The 27,962-nt window shown below is 40.2% G+C and overlaps 1 protein-coding gene across 4 annotated transcripts; it reads right to left on the reverse strand.

Annotated features, from left to right (window-relative positions):
• Positions 1 to 713: 713 nt before the first annotated feature.
• LOC117407453 (cyclic nucleotide-gated channel cone photoreceptor subunit alpha-like) lies at positions 714 to 27,962 on the reverse strand. 4 transcript variants are annotated; one of them, XM_034012503.3, is made up of 9 exons: positions 27,264 to 27,962; positions 18,779 to 19,053; positions 17,434 to 17,550; positions 13,386 to 13,565; positions 11,591 to 11,641; positions 7,329 to 7,436; positions 6,098 to 6,205; positions 4,133 to 4,239; positions 714 to 2,293 (listed from the first exon to the last, which is right to left on the reverse strand). In XM_034012503.3, the coding sequence occupies exons 2-9, from the start codon at positions 19,003 to 19,005 to the stop codon at positions 876 to 878; spliced, it is 2,316 nt and encodes a 771-aa protein (XP_033868394.1). In that variant the 5' UTR covers positions 19,006 to 19,053; positions 27,264 to 27,962; the 3' UTR covers positions 714 to 875. The 4 variants fall into 4 exon arrangements, with proteins under 4 accessions (XP_033868394.1, XP_058885472.1, XP_058885473.1 ...); XM_059029489.1 differs by lacking the exon at positions 27,264 to 27,962 and adding an exon at positions 26,204 to 27,229; XM_059029490.1 differs by lacking the exon at positions 27,264 to 27,962 and adding an exon at positions 21,115 to 21,322.

A 27,962-nucleotide genomic window follows, 5' to 3' on the forward strand; every position in this document is an offset into this window, starting at 1 on the left:
CTCTGTTCAATGTAATAGGTATACACTGTGCCGCAAGGATTACCAAAAGTGCTGTGAATTTTTACCAAGGATTTTCACCAAGGCTTATTTTCCCAGTTAATTGTGTTTGTCTTTGCAACTGCAAATGATCCAGTATAATGCACTACATACAGTACTGATACGCACAAAACATCCTTTGCTTATTGTAATGGTGGTAACATGATCAACTAGAATTGTAAATGAATGCATTTATCCCAGTATTTCCATACGCTTTACCTACAGTACATGAATATGGTCATTTAAGAAATGCATGCTCAGCACTGATGTTTTTTTAATCTTGAGGATAAAGCTTGCTTGCTAATGTCGAAGAGAAACAGTCTTTCCATACAACTAGACTATTCTTGATTACTGTATGCACACCTGTGGGCCCTCCAGACTCAAGTCTGTTCCTCCTTCGCTCTCTCTCAAATACCGTTATCTCCTTAAATAAGAGTGCATATATTATTCAGTAATAAATACAGTTCCTCCCTTTCAAATGGGATTCTGTCACACTCCCAATGCAGGCGTTATATATGCATTCTGTGTTTCCCAGAAGGAGCTTTTCATGTGATTGAAAAGACTTCTGTAATGAAGAGTTTCCTCCTGCAGAACTGCACTACACTGTATGTGAACAGCTTGAGATCGGCAAGTAAAAAGAGACTTTTGCTCTAATGGAAAACTATTTTCAAGGGAAAAAAGCATAACTTAACATTATATGTTAAATGAAAACAGAAGTTAAGTATCAAACTACATTTTTTTCCTGTTTGGTATCTTATAAAAAACAATTAGCTGGTCTAGTCCAAGATAATCAGAAATGCACAGACCAGTGCACTGACCAGTGCACAGACCAGTGCATGTTATTTGTCCTTTTTGTCCTCTTCTTTCGCAGCTTCGTTGTCTGTTTCCAGATCCTCCGAGAAGCTTGCGCTCCCGTACTTCTTCACTTTCGACTCCACTGTTGCGAGTCTCTGTTTGAGCTTTTGCTGGCTCGAGGTAAACTCTGCCATCAGTCTGGCGAATTTCGTTTGCATGAGGTCCAGAGTGGTTTCCAGGTGGTCCACTTTTTCTTGCATGTTTTGCGCGTCGTCTCCTTGTTTGGCCATCTCCTCGTCTATCAAGCCATCCTTCATTAAAATGGCTTTCCCTTTCTCCTCCAGTGCCTTCTTGGCCTCCGGATACTCAGTCAGGGCTTCCATGAGGTCATCCTTGGATAAACAGAAGAGATCGGAGTAGCCTATGCTTCTAATGTTTGCAGTCCTTCTGTTCCCTGACTTGCTACCCTTGATGTTCAAGATGCTGATTTCTCCAAAGTAACTCCCGTCACTCAAAACAACAAACTGGGTGATGCCGTCGTCTGCTACGACAGCCAGCTTCCCCTCTTTGATGATGTACATTTCTCTGCCAATGTCCCCTTTGCGACAGATATAGTCTCCGGGGCTAAACACCTGTGGCCTCAGCTTCAGCACCAGCTCTATCAGAAGCCCGGCTTCGCAGTCCTGGAAGATGCGCACTTTCTTCAGCGTGTCCAGGTGGACGTTGATGGCGATCTCGGCTTTCAGCTTGTCAGGCAAGTTCTTCAGGACCTCCTTTTCATCCACTGTTTTCTTGTTGGTCCAGAGATAGTCAAACCACTTGATGATTCGGGCCTCCAGGTCTTTGGTGACTTTGCGGAAATGCATGTATTGCTTAATGGAATCTATCTTGGCCTGGAATTCCGCTCTGGAGGCGTTCATGTTGGAAATCATGGCACCCACATTACCGACGATGGTAGCGAAGATCAGCACTCCAATCAGGAAGTCGAACACGACAAAGAGGTACTCCACGTCCTTCACTGGGGGAGGGGTCTCCCCAATTGTGGTCAGTGTCAGTGTGGACCAGTACAGGCTGTAGATGTACTTCCTGGCCAGTCGACCGTATTCAGGGTGGCTTATGTTGGGGTACACCCAGGTATCCGTCCCAAACCCTATGGCTTTGGAAATGGCAAAGTATATGCATGCGTTCCAGTGGATAATAATCAGGATGTACAGGACAAGGTTGCCGATTCGAAAGATGTTGGGGTAATTGGTTCTGGTTTCGGTGCGGTCAAAAAACTCAAACATGCGTGCGAATCTGAAGAGCCTGTTAAACCTCAGTTCAGGCCAGTTGGACCCAATTTTAATGCTGATTAAGTCTGTCGGCATGAGTGAGAGTGTATCAAATTTGAACTGCAAAGTCTTCATGTAATTCTCTCGTAACTCCTTTGAATCCTTGACAAGCAATCCTTGTTTGAGGAAACCTGGATTTTTATAAAAAAAATATTAAAAAAGGGTATTTAAGAGCGGCAGGCAGCACATACACATATTCTGGATCAATAAACTACTTACAACCAAACGAGCAAGATGGGCCAAACAGCCTCCTCTCATTTGTAAACGTTCTCATGTTCTTATATACAGAACATGCTGACTCACACACACATGTACAGAACATGCTGACTCACACACACACACATATGTACAGAACATGCTGCCTCACACACACATGTACAGAACATGCTGACTCATACACACACATGTACAGAACATGCTGCCTCACACACACACACATGTACAGAACATGCTGACTCATACACACAATGACAGAACATGCTGCCTCACACACACATGTACAGAACATGCTGACTCACACACACACATGTACAGAACATGCTGACTCTCACACACGTACAGAACATGCTGACTCTCAATACACACATGTACAGAACATGCTGACTCACACACACGTACAGAACATGCTGCTTCACACACACATGTAAAGAACATGCTGCCTCACAGACACACACATGTACAGAACATGCTGACTCACAATACATACATGTACAGAACTTGCTGAATCACAATATACACATGTACAGAACTTGCTGACTCACACACACACACGTACAGAACATGCTGCCTCACACACATGTACAGAACATGCTGACTCACAATACACACATGTACAGAACATGCTGAATCACAATATACACATGTACAGAACTTGCTGACACACACACACACATACAGAACATGCTGCCTCACACACACACACGTACAGAACATGCTGAATCACAATATACACATGTACAGAACTTGCTGACACACACACACGTACAGAACATGCTGCCTCACACACACATGTACAGAACATGCTGACTCTCAATACACACTGTACAGAACATGCTGACTCACACACACATGTACAGAACATGCTGCCTCACAGACACACACATGTACAGAACATGCTGCCTCACACACACACATGTACAGAACATGCTGACTCAATACACACATGTACAGAACATGCTGAATCACAATATACACATGTACAGAACTTGCTGACTCACACACACACGTACAGAACATGCTGCCTCACACACACACGTACAGAACATGCTGCCTCACACACACATGCACAGAACATGCTGACTCTCAATACACACTGTACAGGACATGCTGACTCACACATACATGTACAGAACATGCTGACTCACAGACACACACATGTACATAACATGCTGCCTCACACACACACATGTACAGAACATGCTGACTCACAATACACACATGTACAGAACATGCTGAATCACAATATACACATGTACAGAACTTGCTGACACACACACACACGTACAGAACATGCTGCCTCACACACACATGTACAGAACATGCTGACTCTCAATACACACATGTACAGAGGGCAGCAGTGTGGAGTAGTGGTTAGGGCTCTGGACTCTTGACCAGAGGGTCGTGGGTTCAATCCCCAGTGGGGACACTGCTGCTGTACCCTTGAGCAAGGTACTTTACCTAGATTGCTCCAGTAAAAACCCAACTGTATAAATGGGTAATTGTATGTAAAAATAATGTGATATCTTGTAACAATTGTAAGTCGCCCTGGATAAGGGCGTCAGCTAAGAAATAAATAATAATAATAATAATAATAACATGTTGACTCACACACACACACACACACATGTACAGAACATGCTGCCTCACACACACACATGTACAGAACATGCTGACTCACACACACATGTACAGAACATGCTAACTCACACACACACTTTAGTCACATATGTTGCAATAGGAAAGGCACTCACCTGTCCTAAATCTCACAAAAGTGTCAATGAGGTAGACACAATCTGAGGAGTAATCTAAAACACCCCACAAAACCAGGTAATCCATTTGAAGTTCATCAAAACATGCCCTAAAAACAAAATTAACAAGTTGTAATTAGCATGTTTTAACTATGATTTGATGTGTTCATTTTCTACATTAAAGAACTAAAAGCCAATACATTCATTTAGTAAATCTTGCCATTAAATGCAGGGCTGCTTCATACCTTGCTGCTCTGCTGTCAGAGGCCAGGGAAATTTAAAGGGCGTGCCATTACCTTGAGCATGATGGGTTACAATAGTGCTGTCTGTAAACCAGCCTGTGTTGTGTATCACAGGAGGTGCATGATGGGTTACAATAGTGCCGTCTGTAAGCCAGCCTGTGTTGTGTATCACAGGGGAGTCATGATGGGTTACAATAGTGCCATCTGTAAACCAGCCTGTGTTGTGTATCACAGGAGGTACATGATGGGTTACAATAGTGCGTCTGTAAGCCAGCCTGTGTTGTGTATCACAGGGGGAGTCATGTTGGGTTACAATAGTGCCGTCTGTAAACCAGCCTGTGTTGTGTATCACAGGAGGTACATGATGGGTTACAATAGTGCCGTCTGTAAGCCAGCCTGTGTTGTGTATCACAGGGGAGTCATGATGGGTTACAATAGTGCGTCTGTAAGCCAGCCTGTGTTGTGTATCACAGGGGAGTCATGATGGGTTACAATAGTGCGTCTGTAAGCCAGCCTGTGTTGTGTATCACAGGGGGAGTCATGATGGGTTACAATAGTGCTGTCTGTAAGCCAGCCTGTGTTGTGTATCACAGGGGGAGTCATGATGGGTTACAATAGTGCTGTCTGTAAACCAGCCTGTGTTGTGTATCACAGGGGGAGTCATGATGGGTTACAATAGTGCCGTCTGTAAACCAGCCTGTGTTGTGTATCACAGGGGAGTCATGATGGGTTACAATAGTGCTGTCTGTAAGCCAGCCTGTGTTGTGTATCACAAGGGAGTCATGATGGGTTACAATAGTGCCGTCTGTAAACCAGCCTGTGTTGTGTATCACAGGGGGAGTCATGATGGGTTACAATAGTGCGTCTGTAAGCCAGCCTGTGTTGTGTATCACAGGGGAGTCATGATGGGCTACAATAGTGCGTCTGTAAGCCAGCCTGTGTTGTGTATCACAGGGGGAGTCATGATGGATTACAATAGTGCGTCTGTAAGCCAGCCTGTGTTGTGTATTCCAGTTTTAGGAGCTGCCTCTTCATGGTTTGTCTTATTTCTGTGCAAAGGGTTTGCAGTAGTTGTCATAGCTTAGAATTACTGTGAGTAAGTCAAGTGGAGCCACGTATCTCATGACGCATCACTTCACCTGGTGCTGGTGATTTAAAACAAGCGCTTGACTGCCTCATGTGAATCATGGATTAGTTATTGTGCAGCGATCTCCCAAAGTTTTGCATCACCTCAAATTTTCCGATTGAGATATAATAAAACTAAAAATAAACTCTATGAACATAATTTATATTTATATTTTATTTAAAATCAAGTAATCAAGAAACTATAAAATGATATTGCAGAAGTCTACTGGAAGCGATAATAGTAGTACAGTATTGTCACAAAATGTCACATTTTTCAATTTTTGTCAGTTTACCATTAAGTATATGGAAAACTGCAAAGAGGTAAGAAATTCAATATGTTAACGTAACATTATTTTGCAGGTTTGATTTGACTTTATGAAGCAAAATAAGTTATTTCTATAGGGTTATGCAACACTTTTAAGCATAGCTTTATTATTACCTATACATTCTTTTTTAAGGAGATTGTTATTACAATGCTAGGGCAGCTGCAGTAGTTTATGTTGATTTTAAATCTTCTAAATAAAGACATTAAAACCGAAAGCTTGTGTGTTGTATAAAACGATAATGGGAGTGCATTTTAAAGCGTGGCTGAAACCCCTACCTGCACACCAGCAGACACCAGTTGTACATGACTGGAGCTGCAATAATGGACAGCCACCTGTAGTATAGATTGCTCGCTGGGTCGATGACAAACACTTCTTTTTTCTTCCTGAAAAATAATTCAATATGTAAAGAACACACATGGCGAGATTGAAGCCCAGCTTTGAGTCATCAAGTGAAAGCCAATGACCTCGTCCGCTGATCTGCCAGGTTTATAATAACCCAGCTGAGGGAAAACAAACCAACAAGCTGAATAGATTAGAAGGAGCTGTGCAGAAAGAAAATGCTGCGGACGCTTGTAGAACGTGGAGGCGCTCACTGGAAGTATAATGGCACCATACAGGTCGTTTGAAAGAGAGCAATGCAAACAGGAAGCCATACAAAATGATGCAGACACTGTGGATATTTTCAAAGCATTTAGATCCTGATTTGAACATATGCAGAGCCACTTCAAATCCCTCTCTTGTGTCTGAGGTAAAGAAGTGTAATAAATGGAAACCAGTCGATTATTGAGAGGCCCGTCCACAGTCCACTATTACAGATACAAGTTTCTATGTCGTCTGACCATTCTGAAATATGTGAATATCATGCAGCTCTGTATGAAGTTCTGATTGTTTTGCAGTAATGTGTACTACAATCACAGCCCACAAGGAAGGGTTTGATTTCAGAAAGCCATCAAGCCCTTACTGCAGTAAATCACCTCACTTCAAGACACAGTTACTTCTGGAACTAGAACTGCTCTTCATGTGTTTATAATATCGCTATGCATACTTCAATCACTCTCTCAATGATACAGTTTTTAATATACCGGTTTATAGACATTAATTCTACTGAAACCTGGATTTACCTGAGGATCAGATTTGACGTGAGCGGCTTCAATGGAACCCACGGGCGGAACCCTGTCTAGAACTTTCAGGATCAGCCTCAGAGTTCAGCTTCCATGACAACAGATTGTTGGTCTCTGTTTAACACTTCCAGCAGAGGTGCCAGTTAGTGTCAATTATACAGCCGATTTACATGATGTGGAGACCTTTCTACTAGGAACTGGGCAGAGTGACATCCAGTACAGCAACAAGAAGAACCCATCCCCCTCAATATGAGCAGCACTGGAGGTGGCGAGAGATGGGTCCGATTCCTGTGTGTGTTGCAGCCGTTCAATAGGCCAGGTCTCAAAAGGGAAGCTAGTAATATTAAAGAAAGCCAGGTAGAAAAACTGCTAGATAAATACTTACTCCTCTTTCTTTTTATCGTCCTTTTTGGCATCCTTCTTGTCATCTTTTTTCTCCTCCTTTTCCTCTTTTTTATCATCCTCTTTCTTCTCCTTTTTGTCTTCCTTTTTGCTGTGTGATTATTTTAGTTGTGAAAGTCTCAACTACCAGGCATGCTATGAGAACTCTACAAGTCTCAGAAAGCTATGCATGGGAGGGAGGTCTTAGCAGCTAACCCTGAAGTCCTTGTCACAGCACATGGTTCTTTGGACAGAGTGCTTTAGTTAAGAATCGTTTTCCCTTAGTGAATAAGAAACCCTGTGCAGTGCATTTCAGTTGTCTCTTACAGTATACGATTCTTCTTGTGAGGACAAGAGAAACCCATCTCAGCTAAGAAAGTGCTGATGAGGAGACACAGGAAAGGTATCAGAGTGGCGCTCGATTGCACACAGTCGTTCTCTGCTCAAGGTGAGGGAAATTGCTTTGGCGTATTAATGAACCAGGGTAACAATCCTAGTTTGCATTTTTAATACGCAAAACTACACTGTGCACATAGATGGCACTAAACAGGAAGAACTGGCAATGTTTTAAAGTAAAACGTGACACAAAGTAACTTGAATTGATTGTCTTACCAGTATACCCTGCATGGATAAGTCACAGCACCACTGCAGTGACTGCTTTAGAGCATTTTACAGTACTAGGAAACTATGGGTATGCTCTATAAAATGCTCTAATAAAATCCAGCCGTGGTACATCCCGGCTGGGTATAAGTTGATCAAATCGACCCCTAGGTTAAGCAGACAAGCGTCATTTTTTTGTTTTTGTGAATGAGAATGCTATGGAAGTCAGTATAAGGTTCTGGTTAGGGAATGCTGAGTGTGTTCTGGAAGTCAGTGCCATGTTCTGGTTAGGGAATGCTGACTGTGTTCTGGAAGCCAGTGCCATGTTCTGGTTAGGGAATGCTGATGTTGTTCTGGAAGTCAGTGTAAGGTTCTGGTTAGGGAATGCTGAGTGTGTTCTGGAAGTCAGTGTAAGGTTCTGGTTAGGGAATGCTGAGTGTGTTCTGGAAGCCAGTGCCATGTTCTGGTTAGGGAATGCTGATGTTGTTCTGGAAGTTAGTGTAAGGTTCTGGTTAGGGAATGCTGAGTGTGTTCTGGAAGTCAGTGTAAGGTTCTGGTTAGGGAATGTTTTGCTTAGTACATTCTTGTTGGAATATGTGGGTGCCCTGATAGGTTTTTGTTTTTCAGATTTAAATTAAATATAGATCCTGCTCAGGCCTCTTTTGTTGTTGGTTTTTTGCCCAGCAGAGGGCATACTGGCCTGAATCAGACATTGGATTAGAGTGAGACTTCCATTGTATAGAGATTTTAACAAATGATCTTGCTTTCAGTGTTTCCAAAGAAACCATCCTGACCACACACCTCACGTAACACATTCTGACCCTCGTTTCTCAGGTTACTAAGGAACCAGTTTGATACCTTTCTTGTGTACCTTTACCTACCCATGATATGTCACATTGCAGTCTCAGTGGTTGTTGCTGCCTGGTTGTACAAAGGTGTTTTTAATGTAGTCTCTGAATTGCATGTCACACTTTGTCACAAGCGGCAGCTGCAGTTCTGTGAGGCTCCCCTCCCTCTTATGGTTGTGTCAGTATATCAGTGTTCCTGTCTGACTGCGCAGCATAATGTGGGTTACCTGCATCGATGATTCATTACAAGGTGTTAGTAAAAAATAGGTACAGGAAAGCGAATTCTTATTTAGAATGAAATCTGTATCTGTTTATAGAAAAAACAAATCTTTGTAATCCGTGTTGGCATGTGATCTGTGACAACTTTGAAATAATCATTTATACCCTGTGAATTTGCCCCATGTTCTGTACATGCTCTTCATTTCTTAATATTTATTATCCTAGGACATGATTTATTAATGTTTTACCCAGTACTGAGCAACACGCAATAATAGGCAGGGCTGTATAACAATGACCACTAGGGTGTGCACTGATAAATCCCTCCCCCGAAACAGTATGTTTGTTAAAGATTTGTAAAGGAACTCTCTGACTAACTCATTGTTTTAGTAGGGAGCAAATTACTAGTGACACCCCAAGTGCAAACCTAGTGGTCATTTTTATACCAGCTTCACTGCAGAAAATCCACCTTGTTCAGGCTTGCTCAGAGACAGTCCCAGAGGTAAAATATGCTGGTGACACAAAACATGCCAAATATTCATGGTGAAATAGTAATACATGATAACTAAGAACACATATCACGACATTATAGATCATTTTAATATTCTGGAAATTCAGAGGGTATTCAATATTCTTTCAAGGGTTTGAACAGGGTAAATACTAGGCAAGCACTAACAGCACACAATGCAAACTGTTCTCTTTCCAATATAGAATTAAGAGTTCCGAGAAAGGGATATATCAAATCTAAGTGGAAGTGCAAATGCAATAGATCACAGTGTGGAAAACAACTGAATTAGAAACTTTGAAATGGATTTAAAATGATGATTTAGAAATATTCAGTATTTAAAAAATAAGTGTGCTTTATAATTCATAGTAATTGATTGTTATCCACATTCACTGCACTATATGCATTATGTACACATGCAAAGAAGAAACTATGCTAATCATAGATATATATTTCTAAAAATTCTATTTTGTGGACGTGTGAGGTTCATAGCATAAATACTGTAATAAACCATATAAGGAAATATGGCCAAAACATTTAATTAAACCAAAATGTAAATATTATTTTAAAAAAAAATATTATTATTATTATTATTATTATTATTATTATTATTATTATTATTATTATTATTATTATTATTATAAAACACTACAGTTAAAAGAATGCGATATGGACCCTCTTATGTACACAATATAAAATCAAAATTCTGGATTTAAGGAATAATGCTTTTAACAGAACAAAGTAAGGAGCCTACAATCTAGAGAGACTAGCTAGAAGACCAGTGGGAATCTCAGGGTCTGCTTCACTAGAACTAGAGAGACTAGCTAGAAGAGCAGTGAGAATCTCAGGGTCTGCTTCATAGAACTAGAGAGACTAGCTAGAAGAGCAGTGAGAATCTCAGGGTCTGCTTCACTAGAACTAGAGAGACTAGCTAGAAGAGCAGTGAGAATCTCAGGGTCTGCTTCACTAGAACTAGAGAGACGAGCTAGAAGAGCAGTGAGAATCTCAGGGTCTGCTTCATAGAACTAGAAAGACGGGCTAGAAGAGCAGTGAGAATCTCAGGGTCTGCTTCACTAGAACTAGAGAGACTAGCTAGAAGAGCAGTGAGAATCTCAGGGTCTGCTTCATAGAACTAGAGAGACGAGCTAGAAGAGCAGTGAGAATCTCAGGGTCTGCTTCATAGAACTAGAGAGACTAGCTAGAAGAGCAATGAGAATCTCAGGGTCTGCTTCATAGAACTAGAGAGACTAGCTAGAAGAGCAGTGAGAATCTCAGGGTCTGCTTCATAGAACTAGAGAGACGAGCTAGAAGAGCAGTGAGAATCTCAGGGTCTGCTTCACTAGAACTAGAGAGACGAGCTAGAAGAGCAATGAGAATCTCAGGGTCTGCTTCACTAGAACTAGAGAGACGAGCTAGAAGAGCAGTGAGAATCTCAGGGTCTGCTTCATAGAACTAGAGAGACTAGCTAGAAGAGCAATGAGAATCTCAGGGTCTGCTTCATAGAACTAGAGAGACTAGCTAGAAGAGCAGTGAGAATCTCAGGGTCTGCTTCATAGAACTAGAGAGACTAGCTAGAAGAGCAATGGGAATCTCAGGGTCAGCTTCATAGAACTAGAGAGACGAGCTAGAAGAGCAGTGAGAATCTCAGGGTCTGCTTCACTAGAACTAGAGAGACTAGCTAGAAGAGCAGTGAGAATCTCAGGGTCTGCTTCATAGAACTAGAGAGACTAGCTAGAAGAGCAGTGAGAATCTCAGGGTCTGCTTCATAGAACTAGAGAGACTAGCTAGAAGAGCAATGAGAATCTCAGGGTCTGCTTCATAGAACTAGAGAGACTAGCTAGAAGAGCAGTGAGAATCTCAGGGTCTGCTTCACTAGAACTAGAGAGACTAGCTAGAAGAGCAGTGAGAATCTCAGGGTCTGCTTCACTAGAACTAGAGAGACGAGCTAGAAGAGCAGTGAGAATCTCAGGGTCTGCTTCATAGAACTAGAGAGACTAGCTAGAAGAGCAGTGAGAATCTCAGGGTCTGCTTCACTAGAACTAGAGAGACCAGCTAGAAGAGGGTCTGGTTCACTATAACTCATCTGGTTGTACTTACTCGTCTGTATTGTTGCAGTTGTTCACATTGAAGTTTGCCGAGGGCCAGTGGCTGTGTTTGAAATATTGTCATAATATTAGAGGCATGGCATGACTCTGAAACACTACTACACAATCATACTTCTGTTCATGCTGTCTGAAAACACATTACGAAATGGCTCTGTTAAATACATTAGCATCAGGTCTCATTATTGTACGTCAGAGAAGTACTACACTGTTAGCTACTGTGCTGCTGTACCAAGTGGCAAGTCTGCAAAGAAACATAGGCCGGTTTGTGTTCTTTTCAGGGCACACTAATGCTTCATGAATACAGCCCCAGGACCCACGGGTTTCTCTATACCTGAGGTCTACGTCCATTTAAGGGCACACTAATGCTTCATGAATACAGCCCCAGGACCCACGCGTTTCTCTATACCTGAGGTCTACGTCCATTTCAGGGCACACTAATGCTTCATGAATACAACCCCAGGACCCACGCGTTTCTCTATACCTGAGGTCTACGTCCATTTTAGGGCACACTAATGCTTCATGAATACAACCCCAGGACCCACGCATTTCTCTATACCTGAGGTCCACGTCCATTTCAAGGCACACTAATGCTTCATGAATACAGCCCCAGGACCCACGGGTTTCTCTATACCTGAGGTCTACGTCCATTTTAGGGCACACTAATGCTTCATGAATACAACCCCAGGACCCACGCGTTTCTCTATACCTGAGGTCTACGTCCATTTCAGGGCACACTAATGCTTCATGAATACAGCCCCAGGAGCCACGCGTTTCTCTATACCTGAGGTCTACGTCCATTTCAGGGCACACTAATGCTTCATGAATACAACCCCAGGACCCACGCGTTTCTCTATACCTGAGGTCTACAGCAAGCACAAGCACTTGACCCTTCTAGGAACCTTTTTTATTATTTCTACTATTCCATTCAAAACTCAACCCATTTCTAGAAAGAAAAGCAATTTCTTACTGCAATTTGGTGACTTCTGAATTGGCTCAAGAAAATATTGATATATTCAGATGGTTTTACAAAATGTGACAAAGGAAGTAGTTCCTTTTCAGACTGAGCCATTATCATCACAAACGGGAAATATTGCATTTTCCACCTTTGACCGGAACACCTGTGCCAAAGCCAGGGGTGAACCTGAACAGGACTGCAAATAAACAACTTGTTTCCTGATACCACAATCTCTCAACGTTTCAGACAGCAGATGGAAAGCTTAAAAAAGGCTTATAAAGGCTCCCTGGCGATATCCAACCCCCTTCCCCCCACAGAATGCACACTAAAGAACAGTTTCTCCTTTGAAAACTCTGCAATTTCCAGCTGGTTAACAGCAGGGTCCTTCAATAACCATATTTGCACATGCTGTTTGTGAGCGGAAATTTGAAGAAAATTACACAATCTATGGTCTTTACCTACCTACAAAGCAAGAAGCTTTCGCGTAGAAAAGCTATTTGATATGGTAATTGTGTATTTGTGTATATATTGTGTGTAATGGGCAGTGTTGTGTGTCATTACAGATTCTGTCCAGTCCCCTGACAGAGACCAGTGTTAATGTCTCTTGAAGTACGCTGTGTGTGTGAGACTCACCTCTTCACTCTGGACAGAGACCAGTGTTAATGTCTCTATTGTAGTGCGCAGTGTGTGAGACTCACCTCTTCACTCTGGACAGAGACCAGTGTTATTGTCTCTATTGTAGTTCGCTGTGTGTGTGAGACTCACCCCTTCACTCTGGACAGAAACCAGTGTTAATGTCTCTATTGTAGTGCGCAGTGTGCGTGAGACTCACCTCTTCACTCTGCCGTGCTGGCCCGGGGTCCCCAGGGCTGACTGGGTGTTACTCTCTCTGCTGGAAGCCTCCTTGAGCTCCGGGCCTCGGAAGCGCTCCAGAAAGGAGTCTGGTCTCTGGTCTTCGTGGTGCAGTCGTCGCCTTGCCCAGTTTCTTAATGAAAGGAGAAATCGAGAAACCCTAGGAAAAAACAAGTTTTGTTTTTAAATTTAGTAGTCGGCAATTCGTTTTTTGTTATTTTCTCCCCAATTTAGTAGTGTCCAATTATTTTGTTTGGCTCAGCTCACCGCTACCACCCCTGCGCTGACTCGGGAGGGGTGAAGACGAACACACGCTGTCCTCCGAAGCGTGTGCCGTTAGCCGACCGCTTTTTTTCACACTGCGGACTCACCATGCAGCCACGGCGCCCGGCCAGACTACAGGGGTCGCTGGTGCACAGTGAGCCGAGGACACCCTGGCCAACCTAACCCTCCCCCCCCCCGGGCGGCGCTCGGCCAATTGAGCACTGCCCACTGGGAGCTGCCGTCCTCGTCGGCAAAGGAATAGCCTGGACTCGACCCAGCGACGTCCAGACTATAGGGCGCATCCTGCACTCCACGCGAGTGCTTTTACTGGATGCACCACTCAGGAGCTCGACATTCTGCTTTAACTGAGCGTTTCTTTGGTTTGTTTTAGTCAGTGTGATGCTGTGTTTCTTTGGTTTGTTTTAGTCAGTGTGATGCTGTGTTTCTTTGGTTTGTTTTAGTCAGTGTGATGCTGTGTTTCTTTGGTTTGTTTTAGTCAGTGTGATGCTGTGTTTCTTTGGTTTGTTTTAGTCAGTGTGATGCTGTGTTTCTTTGGTTTGTTTTAGTCAGTGTGATGCTGTGTTTCTTTGGTTTGTTTTAGTCAGTGTGATGCTGTGTTTCTTTGGTTTGTTTTAGTCAGTGTGATGCTGTGTTTCTTTGGTTTGTTTTAGTCAGTGTGATGCTGTGTTTCTTGGTTTGTTTTAGTCAGTGTGATGCTGTGTTTCTTTGGTTTGTTTTAGTCAGTGTGATGCTGTGTTTCTTTGGTTTGTTTTAGTCAGTGTGATGCTGTGTTTCTTGGTTTGTTTTAGTCAGTGTGATGCTGTGTTTCTTTGGTTTGTTTTAGTCAGTGTGATGCTGTGTTTCTTTGGTTTGTTTTAGTCAGTGTGATGCTGTGTTTCTTTGGTTTGTTTTAGTCAGTGTGATGCTGTGTTTCTTTGGTTTGTTTTAGTCAGTGTGATGCTGTGTTTCTTTGGTTTGTTTTAGTCAGTGTGATGCTGTGTTTCTTGGTTTGTTTTAGTCAGTGTGATGCTGTGTTTCTTTGGTTTGTTTTAGTCAGTGTGATGCTGTGTTTCTTTGGTTTGTTTTAGTCAGTGTGATGCTGTGTTTCTTTGGTTTGTTTTAGTCAGTGTGATGCTGTGTTTCTTGGTTTGTTTTAGTCAGTGTGATGCTGTGTTTCTTTGGTTTGTTTTAGTCAGTGTGATGCTGTGTTTCTTTGGTTTGTTTTAGTCAGTGTGATGCTGTGTTTCTTTGGTTTGTTTTAGTCAGTGTGATGCTGTGTTTCTTTGGTTTGTTTTAGTCAGTGTGATGCTGTGTTTCTTTGGTTTGTTTTAGTCAGTGTGATGCTGTGTTTCTTTGGTTTGTTTTAGTCAGTGTGATGCTGTGTTTCTTTGGTTTGTTTTAGTCAGTGTGATGCTGTGTTTCTTTGGTTTGTTTTAGTCAGTGTGATGCTGTGTTTCTTTGGTTTGTTTTAGTCAGTGTGATGCTGTGTTTCTTTGGTTTGTTTTAGTCAGTGTGATGCTGTGTTTCTTTGGTTTGTTTTAGTCAGTGTGATGCTGTGTTTCTTTGGTTTGTTTTAGTCAGTGTGATGCTGTGTTTCTTTGGTTTGTTTTAGTCAGTGTGATGCTGTGTTTCTTTGGTTTGTTTTAGTCAGTGTGATGCTGTGTTTCTTTGGTTTGTTTTAGTCAGTGTGATGCTGTGTTTCTTTGGTTTGTTTTAGTCAGTGTGATGCTGTGTTTCTTTGGTTTGTTTTAGTCAGTGTGATGCTGTGTTTCTTTGGTTTGTTTTAGTCAGTGTGATGCTGTGTTTCTTTGGTTTGTTTTAGTCAGTGTGATGCTGTGTTTCTTTGGTTTGTTTTAGTCAGTGTGATGCTGTGTTTCTTTGGTTTGTTTTAGTCAGTGTGATGCTGTGTTTCTTTGGTTTGTTTTAGTCAGTGTGATGCTGTGTTTCTTTGGTTTGTTTTAGTCAGTGTGATGCTGTGTTTCTTTGGTTTGTTTTAGTCAGTGTGATGCTGTGTTTCTTTGGTTTGTTTTAGTCAGTGTGATGCTGTGTTTCTTGGTTTGTTTTAGTCAGTGTGATGCTGTGTTTCTTTGGTTTGTTTTAGTCAGTGTGATGCTGTGTTTCTTTGGTTTGTTTTAGTCAGTGTGATGCTGTGTTTCTTTGGTTTGTTTTAGTCAGTGTGATGCTGTGTTTCTTTGGTTTGTTTTAGTCAGTGTGATGCTGTGTTTCTTGGTTTGTTTTAGTCAGTGTGATGCTGTGTTTCTTTGGTTTGTTTTAGTCAGTGTGATGCTGTGTTTCTTTGGTTTGTTTTAGTCAGTGTGATGCTGTGTTTCTTTGGTTTGTTTTAGTCAGTGTGATGCTGTGTTTCTTTGGTTTGTTTTAGTCAGTGTGATGCTGTGTTTCTTTGGTTTGTTTTAGTCAGTGTGATGCTGTGTTTCTTTGGTTTGTTTTAGTCAGTGTGATGCTGTGTTTCTTTGGTTTGTTTTAGTCAGTGTGATGCTGTGTTTCTTTGGTTTGTTTTAGTCAGTGTGATGCTGTGTTTCTTTGGTTTGTTTTAGTCAGTGTGATGCTGTGTTTCTTTGGTTTGTTTTAGTCAGTGTGATGCTGTGTTTCTTTGGTTTGTTTTAGTCAGTGTGATGCTGTGTTTCTTTGGTTTGTTTTAGTCAGTGTGATGCTGTGTTTCTTGGTTTGTTTTAGTCAGTGTGATGCTGTGTTTCTTTGGTTTGTTTTAGTCAGTGTGATGCTGTGTTTCTTTGGTTTGTTTTAGTCAGTGTGATGCTGTGTTTCTTGGTTTGTTTTAGTCAGTGTGATGCTGTGTTTCTTTGGTTTGTTTTAGTCAGTGTGATGCTGTGTTTCTTTGGTTTGTTTTAGTCAGTGTGATGCTGTGTTTCTTTGGTTTGTTTTAGTCAGTGTGATGCTGTGTTTCTTTGGTTTGTTTTAGTCAGTGTGATGCTGTTTCTTTGTGCACTGGGTCCAATACAGGAGGGGTAGTTATGTATTACATGTGAACGTCTATGTTTTAAATCCTTTAGTTTAATGCTACTAAATGATTAATCCTTAACCCCTAAATATTCATTCAAGAAGTGGAGTGAACAGTTTATTTAAGTATAGTTCTATAGATTTATGCAAAACTCTAAAATGAACAGAAAGACAAACAGCCACCAGATCCCTGCGATTATGGCACAAAATATACCACCTTGTGCTAAAGAAGGTCCAAAGCATGTTTTGTGGATATATGCTAAACTCTAAAGTGTGGGTTAAGTGTGACATCCATACATGTGGATGTAGATATATACAGTCAAACCCACTTGATATCACTCTGTTTAATATCACACCCACGTATTCTCATCACATTGAAATGTCCCGCCCACAATGTAATGAGTTGATAGAAACAAGCTCCTGATGATCACGTGGGTTCATGTCACACTCCGCCCACTCAATATCACTTCAGAATGCCTGCCTCCACTGGCCTGTATTTGGACACATTCTGTATACGCTGTACTCGACAGCCTTGTGTTCACAGGATCACCCAGCTTGACTCGTGTGAGCACAAGTGTGTCTTCAGTGTTTTTTTGACCATTTGCATATTAAAATGAAAAAGTCTTGTGACTTATATAATTAAAAAGCCTTGTGACTTATATAGCCAGTGTTTCACAAGCAGCAACATTCATAAAAACCAGATGAACAGACTATGCAGACCATTGCTTTGCTAGAGTAATGGTAGGGTCCTTGCTAAGTGGGCTCTCTTCCCTGTGAATGGACATTACCTGGCCATGGCTCCCCTGCCTGTGAAGGAACTCCTGCGGGACTCCGCCAGCTCTCTGGTCTCCATGGAGACGGCTCTCTGCAGCTCAGAGGAAGTGTCTTCGCAGAGTGACTGATCCCTGAGCAATGACATGTACAGGAGGATGAACACTGCTGTCCTTGTGCATTCAAAGGGCCTCCAGAGAGCTGATATTGCTGTTCTGAACAGGCCCCGGAGACTGTGTCAGGCAGCAAGCTAACCATTCCTCTTGCAGGACTGTCTGCTCGTGCTTTTCTCTCATGTCTATCAAGAGGCTGGATGTAATTAAGGAAAAGGCAGCTTCAAAGAATGACAATGTTGTGTATAAAGAGGGATTGGGCATCATCGCTAATGAAAACTGCCACCTTGATAGACAAGAACGCACAGCTCTGGCCAAACGGTTTGCATCACCTAGATGTTAGGATTGAGAAATCATTAAAAAAACCTATATGAACATAATGGAGATATTTTATTTAACATCATGCAATCAAAGGAAATACAAAATGAAATCGCAAAAGTCTGCCGGAAGCCATAACAGTAGTACAGTATTTCATGTTAGATTTCCAAATGTCACATTAGAAATTGTTTGTCAGTTTTGCATTAAGTATATGGAAAACTACAAAGTAGTCTGTAGTAATTCAATATGTTAACCTAATATTATTCAGCAGGTTTCATTCGGCTTCATAAAGCAAAGTGAGTTCATGTCAGTTTAGGGTTAGGGTTTATCCACATGATAAAGTGCTGGCTCTGATGAACAACACAATGGCTTTGTGATTACATCTGAAGACATTGAGACACTCAACTGAGGATGCTTGTATAGTTTATACAATAGATATGAATCATCCAACTATTACATATTTGAGGAAGCTTCACAAAGCTATCATAGAAATATCCACAAATGACCTCCTACCTTTGATTTAGTTATGTATTTATTTATTTATGTTGCATATCTAGGCTTAATGTAAACATGGCTCATACACAACTGTCCATTTTCAGGTGAGTCTCATTGCTAAATGAAATCTTGTGCTTCAATACAATGTAGCTAGTGTAGCTAGTGTTAGGGTTCTCATCAGAAGACATTCCAGACTCCCATTGTTCAGGGATGTACAGTATAACACTGATTTCAGCTTTATGTGTGTGTTTTTTTATATAACAGAATGATGGGTATGTTTGAAAGGCGATTAAGACACACACTAAAGTTAAGAGAACACCCTGGTTAATGAATGTTCCTCATAAGAGAGTGTTACACTGCGGTACCTTCCTACCGCTGTAGCCACCCTTGTGCTGGGTAAAGGACACACAGTTCCATGGAAACGATTGGTTGTTACCTGCTGTTGCCGTTCTCAATGCGGTCAGCCTCATCCTCATTGGTCCTGATTGACAGCCTGTGTGGGCCAGGGTAGGGTTGCTGGGTGCTGATTGACAGCCTGTGTGGGCCAGGGTAGGGTTGCTGGGTGCTGATTGACAGCCTGTGTGGGCCAGGGTAGGGTTGCTGGGTGCTGATTGACAGCCTGTGTGGGCCAGGGTAGGGTTGCTGGGTGCTGATTGTCTCCATGCTGACTCACAGCGTCCCGATCCAAGGCATCCAGACTCTTATTGACAGCTGGAACACAAGAAAGGAGATCAGATAACTCTCCCGTCACAAAAGAGTTTCCTTCCAGGATAAAACATTGAACCTCACTGGCTTTCACATGTTCAGATGTAACATTGAATCTCATTGGCTTTCACATGTTCAAATGTAACATTGAATTTCATTGGGGCTTTCACATGTTCAAATGTAACATTGAATCTCATTGGGGCTTTCACATGTTCAAATGTAACACTGAACCTCATTGGCTTTCACATGTTCAGATGTAACACTGAATACACTATGTAACACAATTTTTGTTCCTGGGTAGTAAGTGTTATTTCCTAATTGCTTATGCCTCAAAAGTATAGAAAATGGCTATTATTCCCCACAAACTTTGCTTTTGTGACAGGACAGTGATATTTTGAAGTTACACGGTGTTATCATTGGGGCTTTCACGTGTTCAGATGTAACATTGAATCTCATTGGCGAGCAGTGTTGTGTGATGCTCTGCCGTTATGGATTCTGTCCCCTGTCAGTGAGATGAGATGAGGTTTAAAGCTCTAAAACCACAAATGTTTTGCATAGTGGTTAAGATGCTCTCTTGCAGTACGCAGGATCGACGGCTCACTCCCAGCCTCCCTCCTCTCACACAAACATCCGAGCCACGTACTAGAACTGTAGCATTTTAAACTAGAAACAAATCAAACATTTTTAAGATTTAAGTTTCAGTAAAACTCCTGGGAAAATGGAATAGCCAACTGTTCAACTGTATTGAATAAAACATCTTTGTTGAAATCTACACCGGAGTTTGGAATCACAATAATTATTTATACTGACGGATGCATGAAGTTAAAGTAATAACATGAAGTTCACTTGTGCCTTTTTGTAGCTGAACAAGCAAACGAAAACTGAAATTTAACATTAAACACTTCAAATAAAACAATCGTGGAAATGGTGTTGTAAAGTGAAGGTGAAAAAGCTCACCATTTTGGTTCTCGTTTATTACATTCCACATAACAGAAAGTCACACCGAAAATATATAATATATACAATCTATATATAAATCACTAGACAACATTTTCAGGAAGTTGGGTTCAGAATGACATGCTTGCCTTTTTTCTGTCCCATGAGATTCTGGCTCGCTCTAAAGCATCACAACGTGTTTTTGACCCAGATGGCTTTCCATAGAGATCACTATGAGCACGCACAGTATCTGGTTTGTTTACTTTTTGCTGTCTAAAACTTTTAAATAGAGGCTCACGAGCTGCTGTGTTGATCCTGTGTTTTTTTATATATACAGTGCCTTGCGAAAGTATTCGGACCCCTTGAACTTTGCGACCTTTTGCCACATTTCAGGCTTCAAACATAAAGATATGAAACTGTAATTTTTTGTGAAGAATCAACAACAAGTGGGACACAATCATGAAGTGGAACGAAATTTATTGGATATTTCAAACTTTTTTAACAAATAAAAAACTGAAAAATTGGGCGTGCAAAATTATTCAGCCCCTTTACTTTCAGTGCAGCAAACTCTCTCCAGAAGTTCAGTGAGGATCTCTGAATGATCCAATGTTGACCTAAATGACTAATGATGATAAATAGAATCCACCTGTGTGTAATCAAGTCTCCGTATAAATGCACCTGCACTGTGATAGTCTCAGAGGTCCGTTTAAAGCGCAGAGAGCATCATGAAGAACAAGGAACACACCAGGCAGGTCCGAGATACTGTTGTGGAGAAGTTTAAAGACGGATTTGGATACAAAAAGATTTCCCAAGCTTTAAACATCCCAAGGAGCACTGTGCAAGCGATAATATTGAAATGGAAGCAGTATCAGACCACTGCAAATCTACCAAGACCTGGCCGTCCCTCTAAACTTTCAGCTCATTCAAGGAGAAGACTGATCAGAGATGTAGCCAAGAGGCCCATGATCCAATAAATTATTCATTTAAACTTAGAATGCTATGGGCCAGATTCACAACATTTTTTTTTGTTTTTTTTAGTCTGTCTGGATAAACCAAATACAATTTGATACTCATAAAACTCTTTTAGGTTTTTTTCTACCCAACTAATAATAACAAATGATGTCCCCAGACCTGAAGGCTAATGGGTGTCCGTGTCCTCCAATCCTGCATCCCACACAGCTGTGCCTTTAGCAGAGGAGCCGCTCGGGGACCCTGATCTAAACACATTATACATACAACACTATACAGTAGAATGCACCAGACATGCAACACTATACAGTAGAATGCATTATACATGCAACACTGTACAGTAGAATGCATTATACATACAATACTATACAGTAGAATGCATTATACATGCAACACTATACAGTAGAATGCATTATACATGCAACACTATACAGTAGAATGCATTATACATACAATACTGTACAGTAGAATGCATTATACATGCAACACTATACAGTAGAATGCATTATACATGCAACACTGTACAGTAGAATGCATTATACATGCAACACTATACAGTAGAATGCATTATACATGCAACACTATACAGTAGAATGCATTATACATGCAACACTGTACAGTAGAATGCATTATACATGCAACACTATACAGTAGAATGCATTATACATGCAACACTATACAGTAGAATGCATTATACATGCAACACTGTACAGTAGAATGCATTATACATGCAACACTATACAGTAGAATGCATTATACATGCAACACTATACAGTAGAATGCATTATACATGCAACACTATACAGTATAATGCATCAGACATACAACACTATACAGTATAATGCATTATACATGAAATAATGTATAGTATAATGCACCAGAAAAGACTTTGAATAACTCAGAAGTTATTCTGTGAATTGAAGCTGTGAATTGGGTCCCATGTTATCTTTTAAAGAATAATTGAATTGCTTGAACCCTTGTTGGTTATTGTTTCCATACTAGAATGATGATGCTGTTTACTGAGAGATTCATTTAGGGCATTTTGCTATCACAACTCTGCAATGCAACCCATTTGTGATGAGATTTTTTGATGTGTTTTTTCTTTCAGTATTTAGACTTCAGGATGGGATACTCCGGTGCAACCAAAGGGGACGTGCTGAGATTAACCCCCTCCCCAGACATATGAGGTCACAGTACAAGCAAATAGCAAGATTTAAAAGGCTTGCATGCCCTTGTCTTTGATTTGGTGCAAAATCCCTTTTCTGTCTTGGAAATTGCATTAGCAGTAACTGATCCTACATGCTTCAGTGAGAAAATCAAATCAAACAAACAAGACTACTGTATAAAATGCAGATTATATGGAAGAATTTCAACAATATTAATAAGCACACCCTGATCAAGAAATCTGAGTTTGTAGCTAGTCTGTGAACATCAGCACTAATCCGATGGTTTTATGAGTAAATCAGACTCCAAACACTATGATGTGTTTAAGTGGCACATGACCATCCAACTATCCCAGTTTGATCTGAATCTCACAACAACCCGGAACATTAATGTGACACAACAACCCGGAACATTAATGTGACCCAACAAAATAACCTGGCAGCAAGCCTGTTACAGTTTTACATGCAAAATGTACCCAGTAAAATTGCCTTCTACAATTAAGTGACATCCAATTTAAAGAAGCCAGTAACTGGCAGTGATGGTTTGAGGGTGGCATTCTAATACACATCTGGCTGCTTTATTCGTTAATCGATCCAATTTTTGTTCAGCAGAGGCATGTAAAAGTAAAGTATCACCATAATCAAACAAAGGAAAAATACAGCTCTTTATGACACGAGTTCCACTTTGAAGCAGTACTACTTTAGAACAGTGACACTGGAATTCTCAGTCAGACAGTAGAACGTTCCAGAGTGGACTGGACTGTATGATTCTGTCTCTAGAACAGTGACACTGGAATTCTCAGTCAGACAGTAGAACGTTCCAGAGTGGACTGGACTGTATGATTCTGTCTCTAGAACAGTGACACTGGAATTCTCAGCTGCAGCCAGTCAGTCAGACAGTCAGACAACAGTCTCACGTTCTTTAGAACAGTGAGACTGGAATGCTGCTGCCACCTCCTACATCCAAAAAAGGCAGCTTTAAAATGTCATTGTTATTGCTTTTGTACAATGAAATCAACATACTGTATAGTACTGCCAGCAGGGGAAGTCTGCTCAATTTGCATCTGTTTATATGGAACAAAGAAGCGTTTTATTAGTTTTGTGTTTTATTGCAATAGCTGTAGGATTCGTCCACTTACAGCAGTTTTTTTCCCCTCCAGTTAAATAAATGTTAACTAATATAACTGGCACACTGCTCTTCTTTCACCACTAGGAGACTCTGGATGATGCAGGCACAGATTGCGTAAAGTAAAAAGAGTTACAGTTTGAATGGACCAGTACTTAAAAAAACCCAAAGAAACAGTCCAAGTAAACGTGTTCTTGACGATGAAAAGAAGCCTGATTTTTATAATTATTATTGTCACTTTAAACAAATTGACAAATTATTCCAAACAGCATAATAGGCTTGACAGTGTCTTTGCTGCCATGGCATTAGTCCTTGTAATTGCCACTGGATCTGCACAGGATTTCTACTGACGTAAGTAATGTCATGCTATTCAAAGGGAATACTGGTAAATAATGTACTGTATATGCTTATGGCCGTGATCACTCGATAAAGGCTGTTGATTAGCAAGCATGCATTGTAAGCCATTTGCTACTGGAGAAAGCGGTCATTATTGCACAGGAGTGGATTTGGGTTCCTGGTCTTGTGAATTCCACTCGCTTTTCAATGGGAGAGGCAGCTTGCCATGGTTACTAGACCCGTAACCATAACGATATGGATACACTAAATGAAATTATCTAATTGTACAGGGAATTGTGAATGAGGGGATTTGTATTGGTCTCATTCAGTGCCAAATCCTTGTGTGTGTGTGTGTGTGTGCGCATATGTGTGTGTGTGTTTGTGAGTGTGTGTGTTTGTGTCTGCATTACTTACACCAGCACAGGGGATACTGGGTACAGTTTTTAAAGTTTTTAAAGATTTTTAACACCTACTATTTTTATATCTTTAAATCATTTGGTAATACTGCAGTTTAGGGATCCGTTATAAGTGGTTATAAACAATAGCAAAAACAAAACAATGGCACAAGTGTGTAATAACTGTATTGCAAAAACAAAGCAACCTCATACAATCGGTGAGACAGACATTTACAGACAGACAGACATAGAAAGACAAACAGACCTGAAAAGACAGACAGACTATATCCATAATAAGCGATTCTAAACGATAGAGTAAAAACCTATTACAAAAGTGTGTACTAAGACTCATTATTTCTAATCATATTCTGTAATTGTTAATAGCATAATTAATAACATGTTTATAGATTATTTATAACACTTATATAAGATCCCTAAACTAAAGGGTTACCAATCCTTTTTAAGATATCTAAAATTCAATTTAAGATATCTCAAAATGACTTCCTGTTCAATTAGAGATATCTCTCTAAATCATTTTTTTTTTTTTTTTATCTCATCTCTAAAAGGACAGGACGTCCATTCAAAACACAGGTCATTTAGAGCTCTTGAAATGACTGTTAATTTCAAGATATCTTAAATTAATTTGAGATATCTCTAAATGAACAGGAAGTTATTTTGAGTTATCCACTGGGGTACCATGCTAGATAGACATTATAAAAAGATATCTGTAAATCAATTTGCGATCTCTATTTCATTTTTGGATATCTCAAAATTAAATTATTAAGATATCTTCAAAAGGGTTTCTTTACAGATATCTCAAATTAATTTAAAGATATCTGAAAATGATTTAGAGATATCTCTAATTATTTCCAGATATTTTAAAATGCAATTTAAGAGATCTCTAAATGATAATTTTGCTTGCCACACTTCTTCAGTTCAGGTACCTTGTACATAAATGTGAACATGTTTTGAGAACTGTGCTTTTATCCACGTCTTTAAAGGCGTGAAACATGTATATAGAATAGTGCTGCATCATCACAATGTGACAGGCTCGCCACAACGCGACCCATGTAAGTCACAAAGTGGAACGCTGTCAAACGGTGCTGTGTTTGTATTTCAAGTATACGTTTAATGCATGTGCCAGTTTATGTACCAGTTATTTTTTTTCAATATATACACTGATAGCGGTATAGCCTGCAGTACAATGTGAAGCAAGGAAGTATTGAACAGGCTGCGGATGCATGCTTGCTTTAAATAGATACATTTCAGAACCATTAGCTCTGTTCATAAGTTACTACAGAACTTAACATTGCGTTAACAAAATTTGCAGATTTAAGCTTGTGGAATCTACATTATTTGTTTCAAATTGTACATGTGATTGTGTTCCCTCATTTAAACAAATGAATAGAGTATATGATAATTGTATTAAATGAGGTGTTATATGCATGCTGCCTGTGTGTCAGTATACCAAGGACTCGACATTGGATATGTTATGTTGGCTATAGCTAGATAACAGAGTTTGCAGATAAAATAGTGTTTGTTGTATACCTGTTCACGCTAGGAATGTTACCGTGTAAATGTAATGTTAATATGAACAGCTGACCCTGTCTCTCAAGGTGTCAGAGTGTCACTTAGTGTGACGAAATGCCATTCGTGTTTCATCAAGTCTAGTGGGTATATTTTGCAGTGCGTAAACAAGGGAGACTGGAGTTGCTAAAGTACAAATAAGATACTTAAAAAAAAAAAAAAAAGATCAAAAAAACGTCTGGACTGCACAGAATTGCTGGGAACTACGCGACTGCGTGCCGTTTGCAAGACATAGGCTGAGGAGGGAGTCTCCACATCGGAATAAAATCAGCGTGCCACGAATTGATACAAGGTAATTACCATTATTGAAATTACTGATAAGACGAATTAAACATTTGAAGATAGACTATTTTAATGATTATTTAAATAGCCGGCCTGTCACTCTTAGTATTAGCTTTTTTTTTTTTTTTTTTTTTTAAGCAGCTATTTAATTTTTCAGTCATCCTGGGTGAATAATTTGTGGCTTAATTAGTTTAAGTTGCCATATAGTGCTATACCTATTCCGTACATTATATTGAGTTCAATAATAATAATAATAATAATAATAATAATAATAATAATAATAATAATAATAATAATAATAATAATAATAATAATAATAATAATAATAATAATAATAATTTGAATCATTAAAATATATTTACGTGTTCTCGTTTTTCTTTCTTTCTTTCTTTCTTTCTTTCTTTCTTTCTTTCTTTCTTTTACTCGCTGCGTCAGGCTATGTTTTGTATTGACGTTGTTGGTGTGATTTAACCTGATGGTTTCGGATGCTTGATGTTGCAACCTTTCGCTGCTTTGTCTGGGCTAAATGCCGCAAGAACTGATCAGCTACAATATGACCGTATTACACACAATTGTAGATTCATATTAAATATAAACTAAATGAAAACGCACGGCACACTGAAGAATAAGCACGTACGCCTGAGTTAATCACTTAAAATAATGTCCCCTAGTAGCTTTTTTTTCTTTTTTTTTTTTACTTTAATTTGTTTTCACTGCAGGTGACATTAACTAATAAAAGCGGTTGTTTACGTCATTTTGACAAAATGCATTTAGAGTGTGTCGTGGCTGAAAACCAGGACTTTTTAAAGATTTTGAGCAAAATGTCTGGACACCGGGACCTATGATGGAAATCCGGGACGTCTGGTCAGCCTAAAACTAATGAATTAGGATGAGTCGAAATAAGAGTATAGCCGAAAACAATGTCACTGTGGTCTGTAGTTCGGGGTCGGTCTGTGCTGCTCGGACACGCGTGCTCTGCATTTAGATTAGCGTTACAGTAAACCCAGCTAAATCAAAGTAAAGCAGATCTAGACATCTGCTATCCTGTTAGCTACTTACAGGATCAAAATATCCTTCGAGTGACTCTATTTTTGAACCACATTTCTAAAATATCCCATTGTGAGAACAAGGAGTTGCATCGCATTTTGCTCATTAAACTTTTAGACACCTGTCATAATGTCTAATATTTTATGGTAGGCTCTCGTTTACCACTCACTCAGTACATTCAAACATACCGTATTTCTCGTGGTGTCTTTCTTCGCGTTTAGTGCTGTAACCGTTCACTCAAATCGACTTACCAAAAAACACAGATATAATTATGCATAATCAATATACATTATATAAGGACGACACATAATTAAAGATGAACTAGTATTGTACTGAGTTACCCACTCACATTGTAGAAATAGTTTTAACCCCTACCTTGCTGTATTGTGCAAACCGTAGTCCTCAAGCAGTTCCACAGAACATTATACTTCCAGTGATCCTTTTCAGTTTCATGTTAAATAATCCCATTGTTGCAACAAAAATATATAATATATATGTACACATAAATCCTGTGGAAAGGGTAACCCTCATGCCCGTAGTTCCGTTAGTTCAGTACGCAACAAGTCCACAGGCATCATAAGAATCCTTCAGGTGTAAAGACTTTGCAGTTAAAGGCTGTTTCACTTCTCTTAGCAGCTCGGGTGAAGGACAGCTCGGAGCTGAATCCTGATGTCACTGGTAATCAGCGCTCGCTCTATCCCCCTCTCACTCGCTCGCTCACTCACTCAAACTCTAAATTCGCAAACGTCACGCACCTCATCTTCTTAATATCCATCAGTATCACCACGCTTGTACGCCACAAATTAACTATTGTCACCACAATGTCGAGCGTGTGCTGCAGGTTGTATTTTACTCCTCACTACATTATGGAGTCTGCGTTTGAAGAACAGCGCGAGGTATTATATTGTATATGAGGTGCATACTCTTTCTGGCGGCCCGAATAATCTCTGTAGGCTACTGTACTTCTGTATATGTACAAACATTTTGAGAAATGGAGACTGCATTCGTTTTTAATAAACCCTAAATTTAACCATTCGATTATTGGTATGCATTAAAGTGTGGAGGTGTCCTTCA

Source organism: Acipenser ruthenus, chromosome 8, assembly GCF_902713425.1.
Source record: "Acipenser ruthenus chromosome 8, fAciRut3.2 maternal haplotype, whole genome shotgun sequence".
NCBI classification, from domain to species: Eukaryota; Metazoa; Chordata; class Actinopteri; order Acipenseriformes; family Acipenseridae; genus Acipenser; species Acipenser ruthenus.